This window comes from Impatiens glandulifera, chromosome 6 (assembly GCF_907164915.1).
Source record: "Impatiens glandulifera chromosome 6, dImpGla2.1, whole genome shotgun sequence".
Lineage (NCBI taxonomy): Eukaryota > Viridiplantae > Streptophyta > Magnoliopsida > Ericales > Balsaminaceae > Impatiens > Impatiens glandulifera.
The window spans coordinates 1,515,515-1,536,277 of NC_061867.1; the positions used below are offsets into that span (position 1 = coordinate 1,515,515).

The 20,763-nt window shown below is 35.6% G+C and overlaps 2 protein-coding genes across 4 annotated transcripts; both read right to left on the bottom strand.

Moving 5' to 3' along the window:
• Positions 1-1,283: 1,283 nt before the first annotated feature.
• On the bottom strand, positions 1,284-6,347 carry LOC124942292 (calmodulin-interacting protein 111). 2 transcript variants are annotated; one of them, XR_007099671.1, is made up of 12 exons: positions 6,150-6,347; positions 5,393-5,730; positions 5,153-5,311; positions 4,282-5,045; positions 4,003-4,207; positions 3,653-3,860; positions 3,186-3,583; positions 2,425-2,851; positions 2,260-2,340; positions 1,883-2,073; positions 1,455-1,804; positions 1,284-1,414 (listed from the first exon to the last, which is right to left on the bottom strand). XR_007099671.1 is itself a non-coding variant. In XM_047482766.1 (11 exons), the coding sequence occupies exons 2-11, from the start codon at positions 5,684-5,686 to the stop codon at positions 1,562-1,564; spliced, it is 2,970 nt and encodes a 989-aa protein (XP_047338722.1). In that variant the 5' UTR covers positions 5,687-5,730; positions 6,150-6,347; the 3' UTR covers positions 1,318-1,561. The 2 variants fall into 2 exon arrangements, 1 of the variants encoding a protein (XP_047338722.1); XM_047482766.1 differs by having other exon boundaries at positions 1,318-1,804.
• Positions 6,348-9,767: 3,420 nt separating this feature from the next.
• On the bottom strand, positions 9,768-12,356 carry LOC124941721. 2 transcript variants are annotated; one of them, XM_047482068.1, is made up of 7 exons: positions 12,062-12,356; positions 11,781-11,869; positions 11,623-11,698; positions 11,485-11,534; positions 11,100-11,402; positions 10,755-10,793; positions 9,768-10,287 (listed from the first exon to the last, which is right to left on the bottom strand). In XM_047482068.1, the coding sequence occupies exons 1-7, from the start codon at positions 12,231-12,233 to the stop codon at positions 10,108-10,110; spliced, it is 909 nt and encodes a 302-aa protein (XP_047338024.1). In that variant the 5' UTR covers positions 12,234-12,356; the 3' UTR covers positions 9,768-10,107. The 2 variants fall into 2 exon arrangements, with proteins under 2 accessions (XP_047338024.1, XP_047338025.1); XM_047482069.1 differs by lacking the exon at positions 12,062-12,356 and adding an exon at positions 11,964-12,028.
• Positions 12,357-20,763: the final 8,407 nt, after the last annotated feature.

Consider the following 20,763-nt stretch of genomic DNA (forward strand, 5'->3'; position numbering starts at 1 on the left):
ACGAATTAGAGAGGCTCATCTAGGAAAAATATGAAGTTTATAGCCTGAGGAGAAGAATGAGTTATAGTTTTTTCCCTTAATTGTTCATTTGCCCGATTCCTCAGCAAAAGCTCCACCACGAGGACGATACAAAAAAAAAAATAAAAAAAGGCGGAAGATGCACGAGAGAAACTCACGGTTCTCTCTAGCTAGCTAAGCGAAGAACAACCACAAATCATCGATTTTCTCGATGAAGTTGTAGTTGTCACGAAGAATGTGACTTGTCCGATTCTTCTGCAATCCTCCTAAGTCTACCCAAGTCTTTGGTTGGATCAGTTTCCGCGATGCTTGTCAAGAAGACCTCGTCGAAGAAGAATCTTGACTCCCCGACGTCTATAAAAGAAGATACGATTGAGAATATAGAAAGGATAGTTAGCTATCTGATAAATTTTTTTATTTTTTATTTTGTATATTGTCGAATCGACTAACCAGCCTCATTTTAAACATCTATTTTGCTATATTGTGTTCTTATTTTCAATTATTTTGTTTATCATGGAATCGTTGTTTGATAATATTTGTATTGTAATATCAAATAACATTCCAATGATGAACAAAAATAATTAAAAATAAGAATATAAACTTTAAATCAAAAATAATTTTAATATAGCCTAAATAGATGATTACTGTGAGACAAAAAGAATTCTCAAATAATTAACAACATTTCCGATCTCACTAAACTAACACTCCAAAGTAAGTTTAAAAAAAACTTATGAATACAAGGGTGTGTTATTTGTATTCTCAGTTTTTTTGGTTGTTGTCTGTCTCCAATCTTTTCTCTTTGTCAATCGTATCTTCTTTTATAGGCATCGGGAGTCGAGATTCTTCTTCGACGCGGTCTTCTCGGCAAACATCGGGGACACTGGATTCGGACAAAGACTTGGATACATCGTGGCATCGTAGATTTGAGGAGGATCGCGAAAGAATTGGACAAGTAATGTTCTTCGCGGCAACTACAACTTCATCGAGGAAATCGACGATTTGTGGTTGTTCTTCACTCAGCTAGAAAGAACCGTGAGTTTCTCGCTTTTGCCCGCATCTTCCATCTTCTTTGCAGCATTGCTGAGTAATTGAGTAAATGAGCAAGGAAGGGGAAAAGACTCCTTTCTTCTCATTTAATTCTTTGAAGTATTTCATTGGTAAGGCTATTGGATTCTTATTGATGAAGGGCCAAAAACCCCAATAACGTCTTAAATAAAAGTAGTAAAATCGGTCATTTTAAGTACCTAAAATAAAATAAAATAAATATACACATTGTGACATTACAAATATAAAATAATATCATACATAAATTTGCTCAAAATTTTGCTAAGTGACAAAGAATCTCACTTAAAAGTCTAGGGTAGGGATTGGGTTATTCTAAGTTCCTAAAAAAAAATAAAAAAAACAACACTATGTCAAGTCCAACAAAAAATAAAGCACATAAAATTTGATAAATTTTTAGAAAAACAAAAAATATATATGCATTTTCAATATTAAGTGTTCTTCCATTTTCTTGAAAGCTTCAATGGCAATCAGGATTCCATCATTTCCAAAATAAAGATCCAAAAAAGTTCCATTTCGATCTGCTGGAGTTGGATTCATGATTATCATCTACAACAGTTGAACTAGATTGAAGATCATCTATCTCATCTTTTCTAGCTGTAGAGGGGACAAATCTTTCAAACTTCATATATAATTCTTCATAGGACTGGATGTCAGTTGGCTCTACTTTATCAATTGCGGTTTTAAAGTGATTCATTCTTATCTCGGAAGCTTCAAGGCTCTCCTGAAATACACGCAAATTTTATTAAAATTTGAAATTTTCTAAGTACAAGTATCAAATATAATATGAAATTTAACAAACATCTAATGCAGATAGAGCTGCTTCTCGACAGATGAGCGAAATATCAGCCCCTGTACACCCTTCGGTTAGAAGAGCCAGTTCCTCTATGCAGACATCAGAACCACACGCCATTTTGCGCAAATGTATGTGAAAAATCTCTTCTCGGTCAGATTTACTTGGAGGTCCCACATAAATTAACCGATCAAAGCGCCCTAATAAATAAATTTCAGTAGTACGAGAGTTAATAAAAAAGGAAGAAAATAATTTGATAAAAAAAAACAGTTTCAATTTTAACTTTGTCATGAGGAGGTTTTTCTCCAAGCTCAATCTATTATCATCTCTTCATGTAAACAATATCATCTCATCCTCTTCTAACCGATACAGATCATGATGGTTACCTGGTCTTAGAAGGGCGGGATCAATATTGTCTGGCCGATTCGTAGCGGCAATTACAGTAACATTTGATCGTTGTTGCATGCCTGAGAATTAAAGGAAAAGGGTGAGATTTGCAATGAAACTTAAATGGCTAACAAAAAAACAAGACAGTCAAATTAATGCAATACCATCCATTTCGACAAGAAGTTGACTCATAACTCTATCAGAAACCGAAACTCCGTCATTTTCTTTTCCGCGAATAACAGCAAGACCGTCGATTTCATCGAAAAATATGATGGCAGGAGCATTAGCTCTCGCCTTTGCGAAAAGAGACTTTACAGCCTTTTCTGACTCGCCAACCCATTTACTGAAAAGTTCAGGGCCCTTCACTGCAAGAAAATTTAGGCCTGCATTCGAGGCAACTGCTCGTGCCAAAAGGGTTTTGCTACACCCAGGTGGACCAAACATCAGAACACCTGTTGGTGGGCGGGTCCCAATTCGAATGAACGCATCCCGGTGCTTCTGAGGCCATTCCACAGCTTCTATCAGCTGTGCTTTTATCTCTTTCTGCCCGCCAACATCTTCCCACTTTACCATTGGAATCTCAAGTATTACCTGGTCATAAATGACAACCAAAAATATATAAAATTGTATCGTCTAATGCTAGTTGGTTTTATGGTTTAGGGTTACGTAAATGTGTTCTTAATGAAAATAATCAAACTTGAAACCTCAGCCTCTTAGTCCAAGACTATTCCTACTTGAACTAACCTTAACTTACAATCCTGACATTTCATCATGAGAATCTCTCCATAAAAGAGGGATGAAAATCAAAAAAACTTATTAAAAATTATTAATAATATACGTCATTGAACGATATGATGACAGATTACTAAAGAGCACACAGGAACATGATTTTATCATTATTTAGGAAATATTTTTCATGACATACCTCCCGCATAGCACTTGGATTCACTTTCATTCTAGCCTTGTCAAAATCTTCAGAGCATATATTCAAATTCTCATTGTAGGTCTTAAGTGGAAGATGAAGATCAGTTATAGAAGGAGGAGCAGATTTTACAGTATCACCAGAAAGATCATCTTCTGTGCCACTTGAACAATCTTCATGAGTAGCACCTCCTGAAGACATGTCCCTATTGAATTTGTCCATATCAATGTGGCGCCTCAAAGCCATGAAAGTTGCTTCTTTGCAGAGAGCTTCAAGATCAGCACCCACAAACCCATGCGTGTTTGTAGCGAGATTCAGAATTCGTGAATCTGAGAGTGAGTGTTTTCTATCGCTGAGAAGAGCAAGCAATATATCATGGCGTTGTTGAGGAGATGGTGCGCCTGCATAAGAATATTGTCAAATGCTAATCCAAAAGCAAGAAGTGGTACATATAAAAAATGACAGATCACCTATCGCAATTTCCCTGTCAAGTCTTCCAGGCCGCCTTAGTGCTGGCTCAATACTGTCAGGCCTGTTTGTGGCAGCAATTACAAGTAGACCATCTGTTCTTCTAATTCCATCCATCAAATTCAATAAGGTGGCAACCATTCTCTGCGAGAGCTCTTCACCTCCTTCTCTTCGTGCAGGAGCAATAGCATCCAATTCATCAATAAAAACCTGCAGACACAGACTTCTTCAGATATGCTTATGTTATTCAACAAAATATAAATCTAATCACATCAAATGGAGAAATTTCCAGTTTAGACTATTTATAGAGAATAGATACTTAGAGTAGTTAAACATAGAATAGAGAGCTAACCACTGCCGGTGCTGTTTTACTTGCTAGATCGAACACTTCATGTAATGCTTGTTCACTTTCTCCTTGATACTGCCCAAAAATCTCTGGCCCATTCACTGTGTAAAGCCTGATGTCAGCTTCTCGCACACATTTTTTTATTAAAGAAGTTTTCCCTGTTCCAGGAGGACCATGAATAAGCACTCCCTTGATAGGCCGTAAACCTAGTCTGGGTTAAGTAAACAGATGGTTAGTAAACAGAAGATATAAAACTAAAAGGAGCACGTTCTTTGAAATACATACCTTGAAAGAGTAGACCTTTTTGATGAAATTATTATGTCCTTCAAGATTGAGTATTCACTTGACAAACCACCTAATTTGGAAAAATCTTCTTCTTCATTAGCATTGCTAGCTTCATATTCAAGCTTTAGAGATGGAAATCCTTTCGCTTGAGGTGCTTCAGTTGAAGGTAAAGAAAAATGTACTGTGGTCATATGGTTGACCAAGAATGCATCATCCACAAGGTCTTCCGGATCTTGATCTTCACCGGTTAAACCCTCCAAAGAATTGCTTGATGTAATTTTTCTAGCGGTAATAACCTGGAAGGTGGAAACTTTTGAGTTGATTGGAATGGTAACAAAATTTCCATAGAGCAAATTGCGAGAATGCAACCAATATGTAGAACAGGTCTGGAGAAGTTTCTTTGAACTTTCATCTTCTAACATTTTGGTCAAGTTTGATTTCAAACTTTCATGATCATCTGATTGACTGCGATGGCTGACCGGGGAAAAGGTAGGCTTCGAACGCGGGTTTATTGGAGTAGCAGGGGAGGAAGCGTGCAAATTATCAATTTGATGATAACTTCTCGGCCCAGAATGATCAATGTCAGACTTGGGAGTGGCCAACTCTAGATATAATTCCTTACAGTTAGATATCAGTAAACAGTTCTCATTTTGTTGTTTATTCAGAGAAGCTGGAATAGGATAAACAAATACGGTCCTGCCTGAAGCAGGGTAACACAATGAACTCGAAAGGTTTGATGATAAGCGAACCTCGTCATTTTTCAACTGCAAAACGAGAGATCAAAGAAACAAATAAATGAAAAATAAAAAATAAAAAAGAACAACTATCTCCCAAGTTTCTCATTGAAAATAAAAAGAATAATCAATCAAACCTTTCCAAGAGGGTAAACTGTGGCTAAAACGAAGTAATTTCCAGCTTCATCAACCACTTTCTTGTTGGAATCAACACCACAGTTTCTTGCAAATTCATCTGCTATCGAGTTTAGTTGGAAGCTGTTTGAACATTCCAATCTTGCTGAAGTAAGGGAAACCTATTAAAATATTTGCATCATCAATCAATCCCCGAAAAAAAAAATCACATTCCAACTGAGACCAACTAGAAGGTGATTTACCGAAACAAGAGAACTAATAAGTATGGAAGATTTGATCATGGAAGACTCCGATAACCATATTCTACAGCCTTTGGACTCAACTTCGCTATCAGTGACTCGTCCAATCAAGGCTGAATGGCCAATGAGAGAGGGAAACCTAAGAGCCGCCTCTTCTAGAAGACGGCGAAGCTCTTCTTCAGAAGCTTCTACATCTGTAACTGGATCAAGAGATAAAGAATTCAAAGGAGAAGCATCTTGCTCAAGATTCGATCGCTTCACTATTGCCTTGGATGGCTTTTTCGACTTCGATCCCATTCCAATTTCTCACTTTCTCGGTATATATAATCTCGGGAGAGCAACTACAATAAGAATCAATAGCATAAGGAAATCCCTGATTACTCAAATAAACATATAAACATTGATTGCTCTAGTATCTTCCTAAATTTGACATTTGCATCTAGCGCTAGACAGAAGGCCACCGATAGTATCAAATCATAAACATTGATTGCTCTTAATTTCAAACAAATAAAGAAGAAGAAACATTGAACTTCTTAGCAATTATCATGCACATTATTTAACCTAATTCCTAAATCATAATTTCTAAACTAACAATCTAACATACTAAGTTGTCTAATTCTACTAATTACGAACATTCCAGACTATGAGACTAGCAGTTAACAAAATGAATAACTAGAAGGATTCAGAAATCAAGCCGAAAAAACAATGTTAAATGTATAACGACGCTCAGAAACTCACTCGACTGAGTAAAGAATGATACCTGGACCGTGGACGACGTCTGGATTGAAGAGTGGAGAAGAAGAAGAAGACAGCTAAACTTCCGACTGGATGTGGTGAGGTAAAGGTTGACCGGTGCTACCGCCGACGAGTTCCGACTGGCTCAGGTGAGGTTCACCGGAGCTACCGCCGACGAGTGCCGAGTCTGCCGTATGAAGAAGAAGAAAAGTTGTAGAAGAAAGAATAGAAAAATAAAATTAATAATTCAAAATGGTTTTAGAATTACTGGACTTAGGCCCAATATATACTCTCTAATGGGCCTTATTTTTTTTCTTATTTTTTTATATAAACGCAAATAAATTTTAATTTAATTTTTAAAGTTTATAATTTTAAGATTTTATATCTAAAGGTAGAAAAAAATACCGATATTAAAGGTATATCGAAAATACCGTATCGTATCGTAATATATCAAAAATATCAAATTTTAAGGTATACTGAAAGAAAAGGTAAGGTATGATACTAATATCGAAATTTTTTGGTACGATAAAGATATGATATTTTTAAAATTTTGGTATATCGAGATGTACCGAAATACCACAATAGTATTTATAAGTTAAAATATATATATATAATACTTATAAGTGAAAATATATATATATAATACTTATAAGGAAATAATTAAATAAATTTAATATTAATTTAATTAAAGAAATATAATTTTTGAATAATATCAAAATATAATTATACTGAAATATTATTCTAGATATGTCTCTCTACTTTACCGATGAGATTGATTTTTTTTAAGTTAATATGTTTTTTAGGTATCAAAGGTATAATACTGATACTGTACCGAAATTAAGGTATACCGAAATAAATGTAAGGTAATGTATTGATTTTTTGTATACCAAAATTAAAGTATATCGAAATCAAGGTATACCTAAATCAAGGTAAGGTAAATGTATAAAGTATGGATAAAACATTAAGGTATACCGTACCGACTCACAATATTTATACCTGACTATATTATTAAATTGGGACTTCTTATTGAATCAATTGGATTTCGGACAATTTTTCAAATCTCACAATTTGGGATTCAATTTCAATATTATTAAAGATATACAAAAACGAGTTTTGTCTTAACAATTTTAAGCGTCGTTAATTTATTATCTACCTAGAATTTATAAATAAATAAATATTAATGTCAATAATTTAACTATCCAAATATTTAATTACATGAAAATTAATAATATGAATATTTTATTTATTTATAAATGTTACGAAGATAATAAGTTAATCACGTTTGAAACTATTAAAATAAAATATTATTATTTTGTTTAATAATAAGAGTCTCAAATTGTGAGTTTCGAAAAAAAAAAATCTAAAATCACAATTAACATTTACCGTCAATATATATATAAAAAAAAAGACAAATCAATATTTTAAGTGAATTTGTATTTACAAATTTTTAATAAATATAAATTATTTATTTTTAAAAATATGATATAAACAGTATCCGCGAAAATTATCCAAGACTGAATAGAGCGAGATGGTAATAAAAAAATGATCGAAATAAAATGAGGCGAGAATGTTGAATGCATTCTTTGTCCCGATCCACCTCATTATCATCTCTAACGACAACCATAACATCCTCTTACAACATTATATGGAAGAATCGAAATAATAACCATCTTAATTTTTGTTTTAAGAATAAAACTAAGCTAGTTATGAAAATACTAAAAAAAAAGAATAAAGAAAAAAAAAAGGCATCTCTCTTTCCAGCTATAAAATCAAACCATAATCTCAATCTGCACTGTTACAAGAAACCAGTGCATTTCTCACTCTTCTCTCTCACCATGGCTACTGCTTCAATTATCAAGCTCATGTTAGCCTTCACCCTACTGGGTCTCTCCACTTCTCAGTCCCCTGCGCCGGCGCCGTCAACCCCAACTTCATCACCATCTCCGGCACCGGCAATGACATCAACCCCAATTCCTACACCATCTCCGGCAATAACTCCTTCACCAACACCTTCTTCACAGCCTCCATCAACAGTTACAAGTCCAGGACCAAGCCCATCAACAATCATGTCTCCACCGTCACCTCCCCTGTCCTCATCGCCGGCACCCACCCCCATGTCACCGTCTCCGTCAATTGCCACGCCGCCGTCCCCTAATTCTTCTGCAACTTCTGGGAATGGATTCAGCCTGATCATTATGGGTTTTCTCGCCGGAGCTTTTGCACTTCTTTTCTAGTCCTCCCCCACCCCCCATTTTATTGTACTAGCTAGTAATTCTTCATTTGTTATGTTGAGATCCTTCATGTGCTTGTTATGTATGTACCACTCACATTTTATGTTGAAATGAGATATAATTGGGTTATGGGTAGTCGCCATTGATTATGTGTATTCAAATTATTATCCTTTATTTATGTACCATGAGATATAATTGAGTTATGGAAGGTATGAGCTAGGATTTGGCTCGCAAAATTGAGTTACATGATAATAATATCAAGAACAAACAAAATTTACAAAAATATTTTAGGTCACTCGGACTACAACCCAGATAGCCTTATGAGTAGATCGGCCTTGATTATGAGTGGCCTACAACCCATATAGCCTTGTGGGTAGTTTGATTATGTGTATTCAAATTATTATCCTTCATTTACTTGTTATTTATGTACCACTCACGAAATGACATATAATTGGGTTATGTGAAGGGCAAAGCTAGGATTTGGTTCACAAAATTGGGCAACATGATAATAATAATATCAAGAACAAACAAAATTTACAAAAATAATTTAGGCCACTCGGATTACAACCCAGATAGTCTAATGGGTAGGGACTACAACCCGGATCATAGTCTAATGGGTAGGGACTACAACCCGGATCATAGTCTAATGGGTAGGGACTACAACCCGGATAGTAGATCGGCCCTTGATTATGAGTATTCAAATTATTATCATTTGATCTAACACTAACACTGAACTAAACAAGACTTCACAAAGAAAAAGGCATTTCAAAATTGAGTTAATGTTGGTTATTTTCAATTAGGTAAAGTTGCAAGCTTTTGGAAAGTGAGAGGTGACTAAAAAAGGAAAAGCAAAGAAAGTGGAGAAAGGAACATTTTACAGACATGGTGATGATTCTTGTGAGCATATTAGGTAAGAGATAATGGAAAAGATGGGCTGTGATTAATATTATTGGTTGAGTAAAAATGTCTTCTTTTTTTTTTAGAATATATGCTTTTTGGACACAAGAAGAGAAGGGTTAAAAGGAAAGGAATGGGCTTTTCTACTTTGGGTGGTGGAAAACAGGAGAGATACATAGAAGGGACAAAGAAGCTCATGTATAGATAGTGATATTTGCACATGTGAGGTGCTAATTACTATAGCCCCCACAGTCACAAGTTCACAACAAAAGAATTACACTTATAACTCTGGATCTGGATCTACGACAATACGAGATATCAGAAAAACAAATTGTTTCTAATGGGACCAATTTATACATTCAATGAACAGCTGTTCATACCATAGGTGTAACAAAAGTACAAAGTGCATTTTCTATCTATGATTGTTGATGAGAAGATAAATAAGTGGCTCTCAAATCTCATCCCATGTAAAAGAAGATAGATTGGTGTCTTTTCCTTCCTAAAGGCAATATGAATGAGATGGAAGGAAGAAGAGCATTGGATGCCTTTTTCAAAAGCTACATACAATACAGATTCTTTGTCTTTAGGAATCAACCAACAAAAGCTTAAATTTATGTCAACAAAGTATACAAATCCTTTATGTTATTGTTATAATCTAAATTACAATCTAGGCTATGGAAAGTTGAAATTATGAAATATATAAAGAAAATACAAATAGTCCTAAATCTTTGTAAAGATTGTATTGGTAGGTGGCGACTATAAGGATCAAGACAGAACCAGAACTTGCAGTTGAACGAACATGAGAGGATATCTTACTTGGTCTTGCTTATTTTTAGTCTACAGCTTCACTTGAGTTCATTTCAGTCTTTGCTTCCTACGGCATTCGAAACATTCATCACAAGTCGATTTGGTTTTAATCAGGTGTCTGCCATCTTCGAGCTTGGTAGGTGGAATTTTGAGATCTTCCACCAGTATTCTTCGGATTCTCTCATTTTCATCTGTTAGCTCATCAATGATCTTCTGGTGCTTTAACACCTAGATTTTTAATAAAATCTTCATTAACCCAGTAAAAAGAGGCATGATTAAGGAAGGCATGGATTAAGAATTTTGGTATCTTTTGATAAAGAATTAAGAAAACCGGGGGAAACAATAGCAAGTGTGATTTGTAAATTTTAGAAACAAATAATATCCACAGTAACCGAGTTTTCCCTCCCGATGTCGCAACCACAGAAATCTCACAAAAAAATTTGAAATTCATTTGTTTGGGTGTGTAGAATTGAAATTGGAACTGGAATTGAATTACCATTCAATTCTTATATTTGGAGAAATCTTATAATTGCAATTCTGAGTGGGGATGATGGAATTGAATGTATAATCATAAATTCAATTTACATTTCTTATTTTAAGTCATCAAACAAACAACGGATTTGGAGCTGGAGTTGGACCAAACATAGCTTAAAGAAATAGAGAGAAGTTAGAGATATGAGAAACGGAAAATGTACCATGTGAAGAATATTGTTCTCCGACTGCAGATGACCAATCTACAAGATGAAGCACAAAGAATCATTGCTCCACTTAACACATCATAATCAATCAAATTACTTCCTATAAAGAATTCAGAGAATGATTTGCCTTTACCCAATTCAGTTCTTAAAATGATTTTTATTTTCTTCGGAGGCTAGCAGAGCCTCCCACAACCATGACCCCCACTTCAATCAATGTGTTTTTAGTGGGAATCAAATATGAGACATCAGTCTCTTAGTTCAAGAATAAAGACTCTTACTTGTTTTACATAATCCACATCAAAACAAAAAATATGAGGAAAGCATGCATTTAATATCACATACCTGATCCTTCCCCTTACCCCTTTCCTCTCCAAAGAGTGGATTCTGCAGAAAACTATTGAGAACTTTCTCAGTTCGGGTTCCGTATGATGAATCTGGCATAGAGCTTTCACCAGAAGACAATGATTTCCCATCTTGTTGGAAAACTCGAGATACTTGGTCTGCTTCCTTTGTCCCTAGCCGCAAAATTCCATCAATTGGACTCTGAGCAATATGTGGAATACCGCTTTGAAGAGATGTTAAGCCTTGATCAAGGGACAGGTTAGGAACTATTCCACACTTCATCATCAACTTGGTCACTGCTTGCTAGACAAACTAGAAACTTAATGTTAATTACATGAATCAAACAACAACAAATACTACAAAGCTGTTGATCATTATTACATACAATGCAAGAAGACTGAATTTGTTGCATCACCCTTGGCTTCACAGCTAGGCCTGTCAATAAGTAACAATTTCAGTCGCAGCAAAATTAGACAAAACCATAGCCCCATTTGAAAGCTAAAAAGTTTGGTTCATTACATACCAACTCCAAAACCATGGCCAAAACCAAGTCCACATCCAATTCCTGCCTCGAGATTCTTAACTCCCAATTTCCTCAGCTGATGAAAACACGAACAAATTCAGTGTGAATCATGGGGAATTCTAGTTTGTAGAGACAATAAGACAGAGTAATAGTCATACAGAACTATTAGCATGTCTACCAGCACTGTGCAATATATCTGTTGCACCTCTAGTTGCACCCATAACTTGATTCAACATTGGAATTGCACCTGAAATCATTGAATTCTCAATTATAGAAGAAAATATTGCGAACCCAGATGAATTCAACCATAATGACAAGTAAATAACAAGAAATTGCAGTACATAGTTTGTCAAAAGAAGATGAAAGACAAGGGTGGTTTCTTTTGTTCATCTTCTTAAGATGGAACGGGTAGTAGACTGATAGAAAATGTTTGAAATACCTAAGTTTATAGGACGGCCGATGCCGATTCCAATACCGCATCCGACGCCAAAACCTGTGAATACTTGACCTACCTTGAAAGCAAAGGGATTCTCGATTCTCATTCTCGGTTCAGCATCAACTGTTAAGCTAGTTTTAATGACGACGCCATCGTTACTGGTATTGATCGACATTGTTATACAATAAAAATTCGTTCTTTCTCAAGCATGTAACCATAAACCAGTAACAGGAACACGCTGCTTTTCTCCTTGCGCCGCCGCTGCACAAGATGAGAAAAGAGAGAGATTCGGAGAAGGGGAAAATCTAATTTTGTATTTATTTTAGTAATAATCATTTAAGGGGAAATTTGATGGAATAACCCTCATAAGAGGGGAATTTCCACTATTAACAGGTCATTAATAAAATTTTCATTTTTGACCTTTTGCCCCCGTTCTTCTTTCACTCCCTTCCAACTTCCCGAAGACGACTGATCAATCCCGAAGACGACGACGACGCCGAAGAGCCCCCGAAACATCGACGACGTCCTCTCCCTCGAACCCTCCCTCGAACCCCGACGAGCTCCGACGACATACAAGAGCCCCCGACGAGAATCTCAACTCAAATACGTTGAATGTGAGTTTATCTTCCCTGTTTCTATCCTAGTTCTCCGATTTATATCCATGCATGTTATAATGGAGGAATGGTTTAGGGTATTGTTTAGGTTTAGGTATGTGTTTAGGTTTAGGTAGTGTTTATTGTTTAGGTTTATTGTTTAGGTTTAGTTTTGGGTTTCAAATGCTTCTGTCGAAGGCTGTTGCAGGGTTTTGGGTTTATTGCCGATGGCGACGATGCATTTTCGCAGGCGACAGTGCATCTGTCGCAGACGACAGTGCATCTGTCGCAGACGACGATGCATCTGTCGCAGGCGAATAGTATATTCTGCCTGCGACAGATGCATCTGTCGTCTGCGACAGATGCACTGTCGTCTGCGACAGATGCACTGTCGCCTGCGAAAAATGTCATATTTCCTTTAAATTAGTGGTATTTACTTTCATTATTCTGACTTATTGATTTTTTGCAGATGACAACAACCAAATGCAAAAACAAAACTGTAATTGAGAACTTTCCTGGACGTGTTTCATGGAAATCTACTTGCACCTGCTTGTTAAAGACCAAGGACAAGTTTAATCACTTTGGTCTTATGGAAAGGGCTATGAAGAGTCAATTTCAGTATCTATTGAAAGCCCCAACTGTCATTTTCTCAGGAACAATAATCCACCAGATGTTGATCAGGAAAAGCAGCTCCAATTCGAAGGGAATAAGTTTCTTAGTCAATGATCAGCAGCTTTACTGAGGCATGAAGGAATATGCCTTGGTAACAGGCCTAAATTTTGGAAGATTTCCTGTCATTGAAAACTGGAACGCTGAAGAAATTCCACCTCTAGTCCATAAATACTTTGGTGGCAAAACAGTTGTTAAAGTGACAGAAGTTCAAAGTGTTTTCCTCAACTGCTCTGAGAAGGAAGATGCATGGAAGCTTGGGCTCATCAACCTTATCTACCAGTGTCTCTTTGGATCTGATAATAGGAAGAGGGTATGTTTGAAGATCTTCAGCATGGTGGAGGATATGGAAATGTTCCTTCAATTTCCATGGGGAAAGGTGTCATTCAATTCAACTTTGAAGGGTATTGACAAGGACATGAAACATCTTCGGCAGCTATATGTGGAGAAGAAGGAAACTTGCAAGGGGAACTGTGATGTTGCTTATACTATTAGTGGCTTCGCCATAGCCTTCCAAGTTTGGACATATTTGGTTATGAAGACATTTGTCCCCAAATTTGCGGATATGATCGAGGAAAAACATACATGCCCAAGGATATTACTTTTTACAGCCTCCAGAAGCAACACCAACACTAGCCAAGAGGTATCCAATGCCCTTTTCAAATGCAATGTCTTTAACAAGATTCATGAGTCTGAGGAAGAGAAGAGGAACTACTGTGGGGATGACTTTGAAGAAATGGGAGATTACATTTATGATGATTTATTTGAGGTGGATGGTAGGAAGAGAAAGAATGAAGATGGTACTCCCAAAATCACGCCCAAGAGGAGAACAATTAAAAGGACAGCAATTAAGATGATCGAGTCTAGTGATGAATCTAGCGAAGACAGCTCTCGGTCTACTACTCGTGAATCAACCCATGTCCCTTCAGCAACGAGTCCTCAAAAGAAAGAAGACAGTTCTCCTACTAGGCAAGACAAGTTTGACAATCCGGTGACTAAAGCCCAGAATGATGACAAGTTTGATGAGCTTACAAAGGATGTGAAGGAGTTGACAAGTGATGTGAAAGAGTTGACAAGGGATGTGAAGGAGCTGAAAACTGAAATGAAGGTAATGAAAGAGGATCAACGGGTTATGTTCAAACACATAATCCAATTATTGGATGAAATAAAACAACAAAAGAATGATGTTTCTGCTGCTGATATGAATGATGTTGGGTTGGAGGATGTTGTTGCTGCTACTGATATGAATGATGTTGGGTTGGAGGATGTTGTTGCTGCTACTGATATGAATGATGTTGGGTTGGAGGATGTTGTTGCTGCTACTGATATGAATGATGTGGAGAAGGATTTGGAAATCAACAAAGATGTTGCTGATGAGAATGATGAGGATGCTGTTGTTGATGGTTTGGAGATGATAACCAATGATGATGTTGGGTTGGAGGATGCTGTTGTTGATGGTTTGGAGATGATAAACAATGCTGCTGTTGTTGATGATGACAAAGATTCTTCTGCTGTTGTTGATGATGACAAAAATTCTTCTGCTGTTGATGGGTTGGAGATCAACAAAGAAGCTGTTGTTGATGATGATCAAAACAAGGATGCTTCTGCTGTTGATGGTTTAGAGATCAACAATGAAGCCGAGCAGAATGAAAACAAAGTTGAAGAGGCTGAAAACAAAGTTGAAGAGGTTGTTGATGAAGAGGTTGTTGATGGTTTGGAGATCAACAATGAAGCCGAGCAGAATGAAAACAAAGTTGAAGAGGCTGAAAACAAAGTTGAAGAGGCTGTTGATGAAGAGGTTGTTGATGGTTTGGAGATCAACAAAGAAGCCGAGCAGAATGTAAACAAAGTTGAAGAGGCTGTTGATGAAGAGGTTGTTGATGATTTGGAGATCAACAAAGAAGCCGAGCAGAATGTAAACAAAGATGAAGAGGCTGCAGCTGTTGTTGATAATAATGCTGAGTTGGGAAAGAAAGAATTGGCCACGAAGAAGAAGAGGAAGGTAGTTTTAGCCAAAAATAGGTTGGGCAAGAAAAGGAAGATGAATGAAGAGGCTGACATGGGAAAGAAGAATGATGAAGAGGATGACATGGGAAAGAAGACTGATGAAGAGGCTGAGTTGGGAAAGAAGAAGGATGATGATGTATTGGTATTGACTCCAACAAGATTTCAGGGACAGAGTTTTCGGAGAAAGAAGAGGTCCACACAATTGGGGAACTATACAGATTCTAATGGAAAATCCTTTAAACTCATTGATCCAGTAACTGTAAATCCTCTTTTAGATTATGATAGTGAACTGTTGGATGATTTGAAACAATGGATGAAGCTGGAGGATGATGACACGATAAATCTGGTTCTTTTCTATGTTGGTCGAGAATTGTTTAACAGAATGTTGAGGCCTCAGAATTGGCTACATGATCAGGTAAGTTTTTGTTGTTGAAACTGTTTTTTGGGAGCAGGAAGTGCATCTGTCGCAGGCGACAGTGCATCTGTCGCAGGCGGGAAATGCATCTGGCGCATGCGACAGATGCATCGTCGTCTGCGACAGATGCATCGTCGTCTGCGACAGATGCACTGTCGCCTGCGACAGATGCATCGTCGTCTGCGACAGATGCACTGTCGCCTGCGACAGATGCATTTCCTGCTATTTCTCTTCATGTTCTGTGCTTAATTCATTCGATGCTCTGTGCTTACTTCATTTTCTCGAATCTGTCGCAGGAGATAGATGCAGCATGTTACATTCTTAAAAAAAGAGTTGCCAATTTTCCCAAGACTTATCAACCGATGGATTTCTCAATATGTGACTGTAATGTCTCTACGAGGTTGTCGTTACGTTATTCAAAGTTCTCCAAAAATCCACAAACATACACATTCGACGATGACTTGATGGAATATTTCAGGGGTGATGAAGAAAAATTGATGACTTCTTGGATGATTGTAGATAAGATATATTTCCCTATGAATATTAATATGAAGCATTGGGTCTTTTGTGAGGTTCAACTACAAGATTGGTGCATCAATGTTTATGACTGCGAACAAGGATTTATCAAAAAGAATCACTATGACAAGTTCATGAAACCACTATGTGAAATGATTCCATATCTCTTTCTATTTGGAACGACCGAGTTTGACAGGATCAAGTATCCTAAGTTCAGTTTGGAAGGAATGTCATATGTTGTAATACCACACCCAAGAGTCCCCAAGTGCACGAAGAGTGGAGACTGTGGTCTTTTTACAATCATGTATTTGGAGTACCTTACTGCAAAATTGGATATATCAGCTGTGACATCAGAGAACATTGTTTTTTGGAGACAAAAATGGGCAGTTAGGTTGTTCCACCATATAATAGACCCATAGAAAATAGACATAATTTAGCTATGTATATTTTTGAATGTAAACCTTATGTATTTATTTTTGAATGTAATTTAGTTTGCTATTTTGAATTCAAATATAATATATCAGTTTTCCAGTCTCCATCAAAGAGTAGAAAAACACCAACATTCATGTGATCTGCAATTGAAAAAAATTCAAAGAAGTCAGTGACAGTGACCAGTCAGTGTTAATTGCAAGGAGGAAAATGCATCTGTCGCAGGCGACAGTGCATCTGTCGCAGGCGGGAAATGCATCTGTCGCATGCGACAGATGAACTGTCGCATGCGACAGATGCACTGTCGTCTGCGACAGATGCACTGTCGTCTGCGACAGATGCACTGTCGCCTTCGTCACCTTCTTCGGATGTATATTTCACTGTAAAACATATCAGCCAAGCTCTAAAACCATTATTCCATGACCTAACCTACATCCTAAACAACAAAACCCTAAAAGGACGAACGTCTAACCTGAATGTTGAAGACGATCGTCGATGATGAAGGAAGCTTGATGATGAAGGAAGCTTGATGTGAAGAACCTTGATGAAGGAAGCTTGATGATGAAGAACCTTGATGAAGGAAGGACGGGGAAAGGACGGTTGGTGGAGAGGAGGGAAATGGAGAAGAAAGTGACATTTCATAACTGAAATGCGCACTCACTTACTGAATTTTTTTTTTTTTTTTTTTTTTTTTTAATAAAGGGTAAAACTGACCTTTTGCCAAGGCAAAAGGTCAAAAATGAAAAATTTATTAATGACCTGTTAATAGTGGAAATTCCCCTCTTATGAGGGTTATTCCATCAAATTTCCCTCATTTAAGCATATAATTTTGCAAAATAATTTTATAGCCATGTATGATTATATATTATATTATTATATATTAATTTTTACTATATAATAGATCATAGTTTATACTCAAAAATAAAATCAGATATAAAGAGAATAAACAAAACTAGGTTAGATATTTAGGGTTTCGGCGATACAATAGGTCGAAGTTTATTTTACTTCGCTTAGATAATTTTGTCATTGTTTATGTAATCCAACGATAAGGGTAAAGATTTGTATTAGGGAATATTTTGGTATAGCTTACTATAATATAATGAATGTATTAAGAATTTAAGAGATATATAAGTCCAGTGATTTTTTTTATCCATGTTGAATTTTTCACGCTAAAATTAATATGTTTGTATTCTTTATTTTATTGTTTACTATTTCGTTTAGTTATTTTTATTATCTCATTATGACATAAGGAAAAGAACAATTATTTCGCAATTGTTATTAAAATGTTTTTCCTAACGCAACTTACCTCCCAATGGAACAATGTATATTCAAATATATTTTTTTTGGGATGAAATGGGTTGGTGCAACTCATTTGATGGGTGTTGGAGGTGTAGACCATTGAACTTGAATTAATAATATACTATATTATATATTATAGATAACAAGGGTTCAAGATAAAATAAGAGAGAAATTAAAAATAAAAGTAAGGGTTATATATTTCTATTTAGGCGAGAAGATAGAATAGTCGATGTGTATAAGTTTTGGCTTGATTTACAGGTGGTGAATCCTCGCGTCGTTATCTATATCCTAATCAGTTTAGATCTTTGTTTGGACTTCTCTTCCATTTCGGTAAGATCTTTTCTTGTTATTGTTAATGTAATTTACCATTAACGGTGAAAACTTTGTATTAGTGAACATCTAGGTGCTAGAGAAGACTTTAGTGTAACTCATTATAATATAGTAAATGTGTTTTAAGAGACCTACGAGCCTAGTTGTTTTATCATTGTTAGATTTTACACGGTAAAATTAATGTATCTTTGTGTTCTTGATTTTATTGTTTGGTATCTTGTTTAATCTCTTGATTATTTCATTGTGACATATAATTATTTCGCCATTTTCATAAAGTGTTTTTTTTCCCAACAAGTTGTATCAGAACATTTAGTTAGACTAAACAAACTTCTTGTGTGTCAAATGGATGAGCGAAATTCAATCGGGATGATTAAGTTAACATCGACGATTTTTTCAGTCTTGAAACGCAAAATGTTTGATTTGCTAATTTGCATAGATTTTTTTAGGCATGTACAAGACATGATAAATGTAGGCATGGTGAGGTGAAGATTAGAAAATTTTAAATTGGAAAGCAACTGCTACGGTGAGACAGTGGTTAACCAAAAATTTTCTCACCATATTGCAGGAGAATAACGCGCATACTTTTTGGAAAAAGTTTGAGTCGATGTTTGAGAAGGGTTCTTTTAAGAATAAGGCAATGATAATTCGGCGACTCGTGAATTTGAAATACAAAAATAGTGAGAGTATGATAAAATTGAAAGATCTCATCCCAATAAGTTCATCCATTGAAATTGCTAGTGTGCTCTATTATACTCAAACTGTCTTTGTATTTCAAGTTCATGAGTCGCCGAATTATCATCGCCTTGTTTTAAAAAAATCATTCTCAAATATTGACTCTAACTTTTTTCAAATAGTCTGCTCGTCGTTCTCTTATGCAATGTAGTGGAAAATATTTTGGTCAACCCATTGCCTAATTGTATTGTTTTCTAATTCAGAAATTTTCAATCTTTATCGTTCATTGTGTCTAGCTTGTCATTCTCTGTACATGCCTAAACATATCTATACAAATCAACAAAACGAACATTTTATGTTTCCAAACTGAAAAGACCGTCGATGTTAGCTTAATCATCCCGATCGAATTTCGATTACCCATTTGGCACACGAGAAATTTGAGCCGTCCAACTAAATGCTCTAATACACTTGTTTTGAAAAACTTTTAATAACAATTACAAAATAATTATTTTCCCTCTTTGTATATCAAATAAAATAATTAAGAAAACTAAACCAAATAACAAGTAATAAAATCAAGCACACATAGACACAACAATTTTAGCGTGAAAATCCAATAAAGATAAAAAAAACAATGGGACTCGTAAGCTCCTTAAAACACTTTCACTATATTGTAGTGAATTATAGCATAATCTTCTCTAGCACCTTGAAATTCACTAATAAAAAATCTTCACTATTAATAGCGGATTAAAAAAACAAAATAAGAAAATATCTCACTGAAGTAGAATACTCAAACGACTATCTAAGAGAAGTTCAAATAAAGATCTAGACTAATTAGATTGTAGATAATGTCGCGAGGATTCACACCTGTAATTCAATTTTGGATCTCCTATTTCTGAATCTAAATCGAAATGTCTAATATGGGCGGGTTATATGTCTTTCAACCCTCTATCGGATAGTCTTTAAATGTTCTTAATAGTGCAAGTCTTTAACTTTTGTCTAATGAGTTCAACATAATAGGTACGTTATAGTTATATTTATACTTCTACACAAATATACTATCATATTTGTTATAGATGTCTAAATAAACATATAAAATTTATATTAAATCATTTTAGTTGGACTATTATAATAACAACTAATATATCGTTAATATATCGTTAGTAAATAGTATATGTATCCAAATTGAAATTAATTCCAACATCATGATATTGAGTAACGCGGATTGGATCATTTAAGGGACTAACTAAGTTCGAACCACCTGAGTGATGTCCTACATAGTGATGTCCTATATAGTGTCATGATATTGAGGAACATGGATTTGATGATGAGGCGAGACTAACTAAAAAGTTTTAAACCCAATTTTATTTTGGTGGATTATTGGGAGGTAAGAAACATGAGTATTCACTACTAAAGCTCAATTTTCACGGCATTAGGTTTTACGAGAATTGGTAGATATGTTGAACTATATATGACCCAATAGTGGTTACGAGGACCCAATGACGTAGGGTTTGTATAGTTTGTTTTGAGATGGTTTCGTCTTATATTTGAATGCTTGGACCGTTTTTTTTTTTTATTTTGTCGCCTATAAACTATTATTTGTTTCGTGTAAGCAAATTATTTGAGATATTAACAAACATGAAACTTTTGTAACATATAAATAGAATCAAATTCAAATGTAATCAAATTATTACTTATCATTCAAATAGCAATCCAAAAATAAGAATCAAATTCGAGACATTTATCGAATTATATTAGGCAAACTAACCAATTGAACA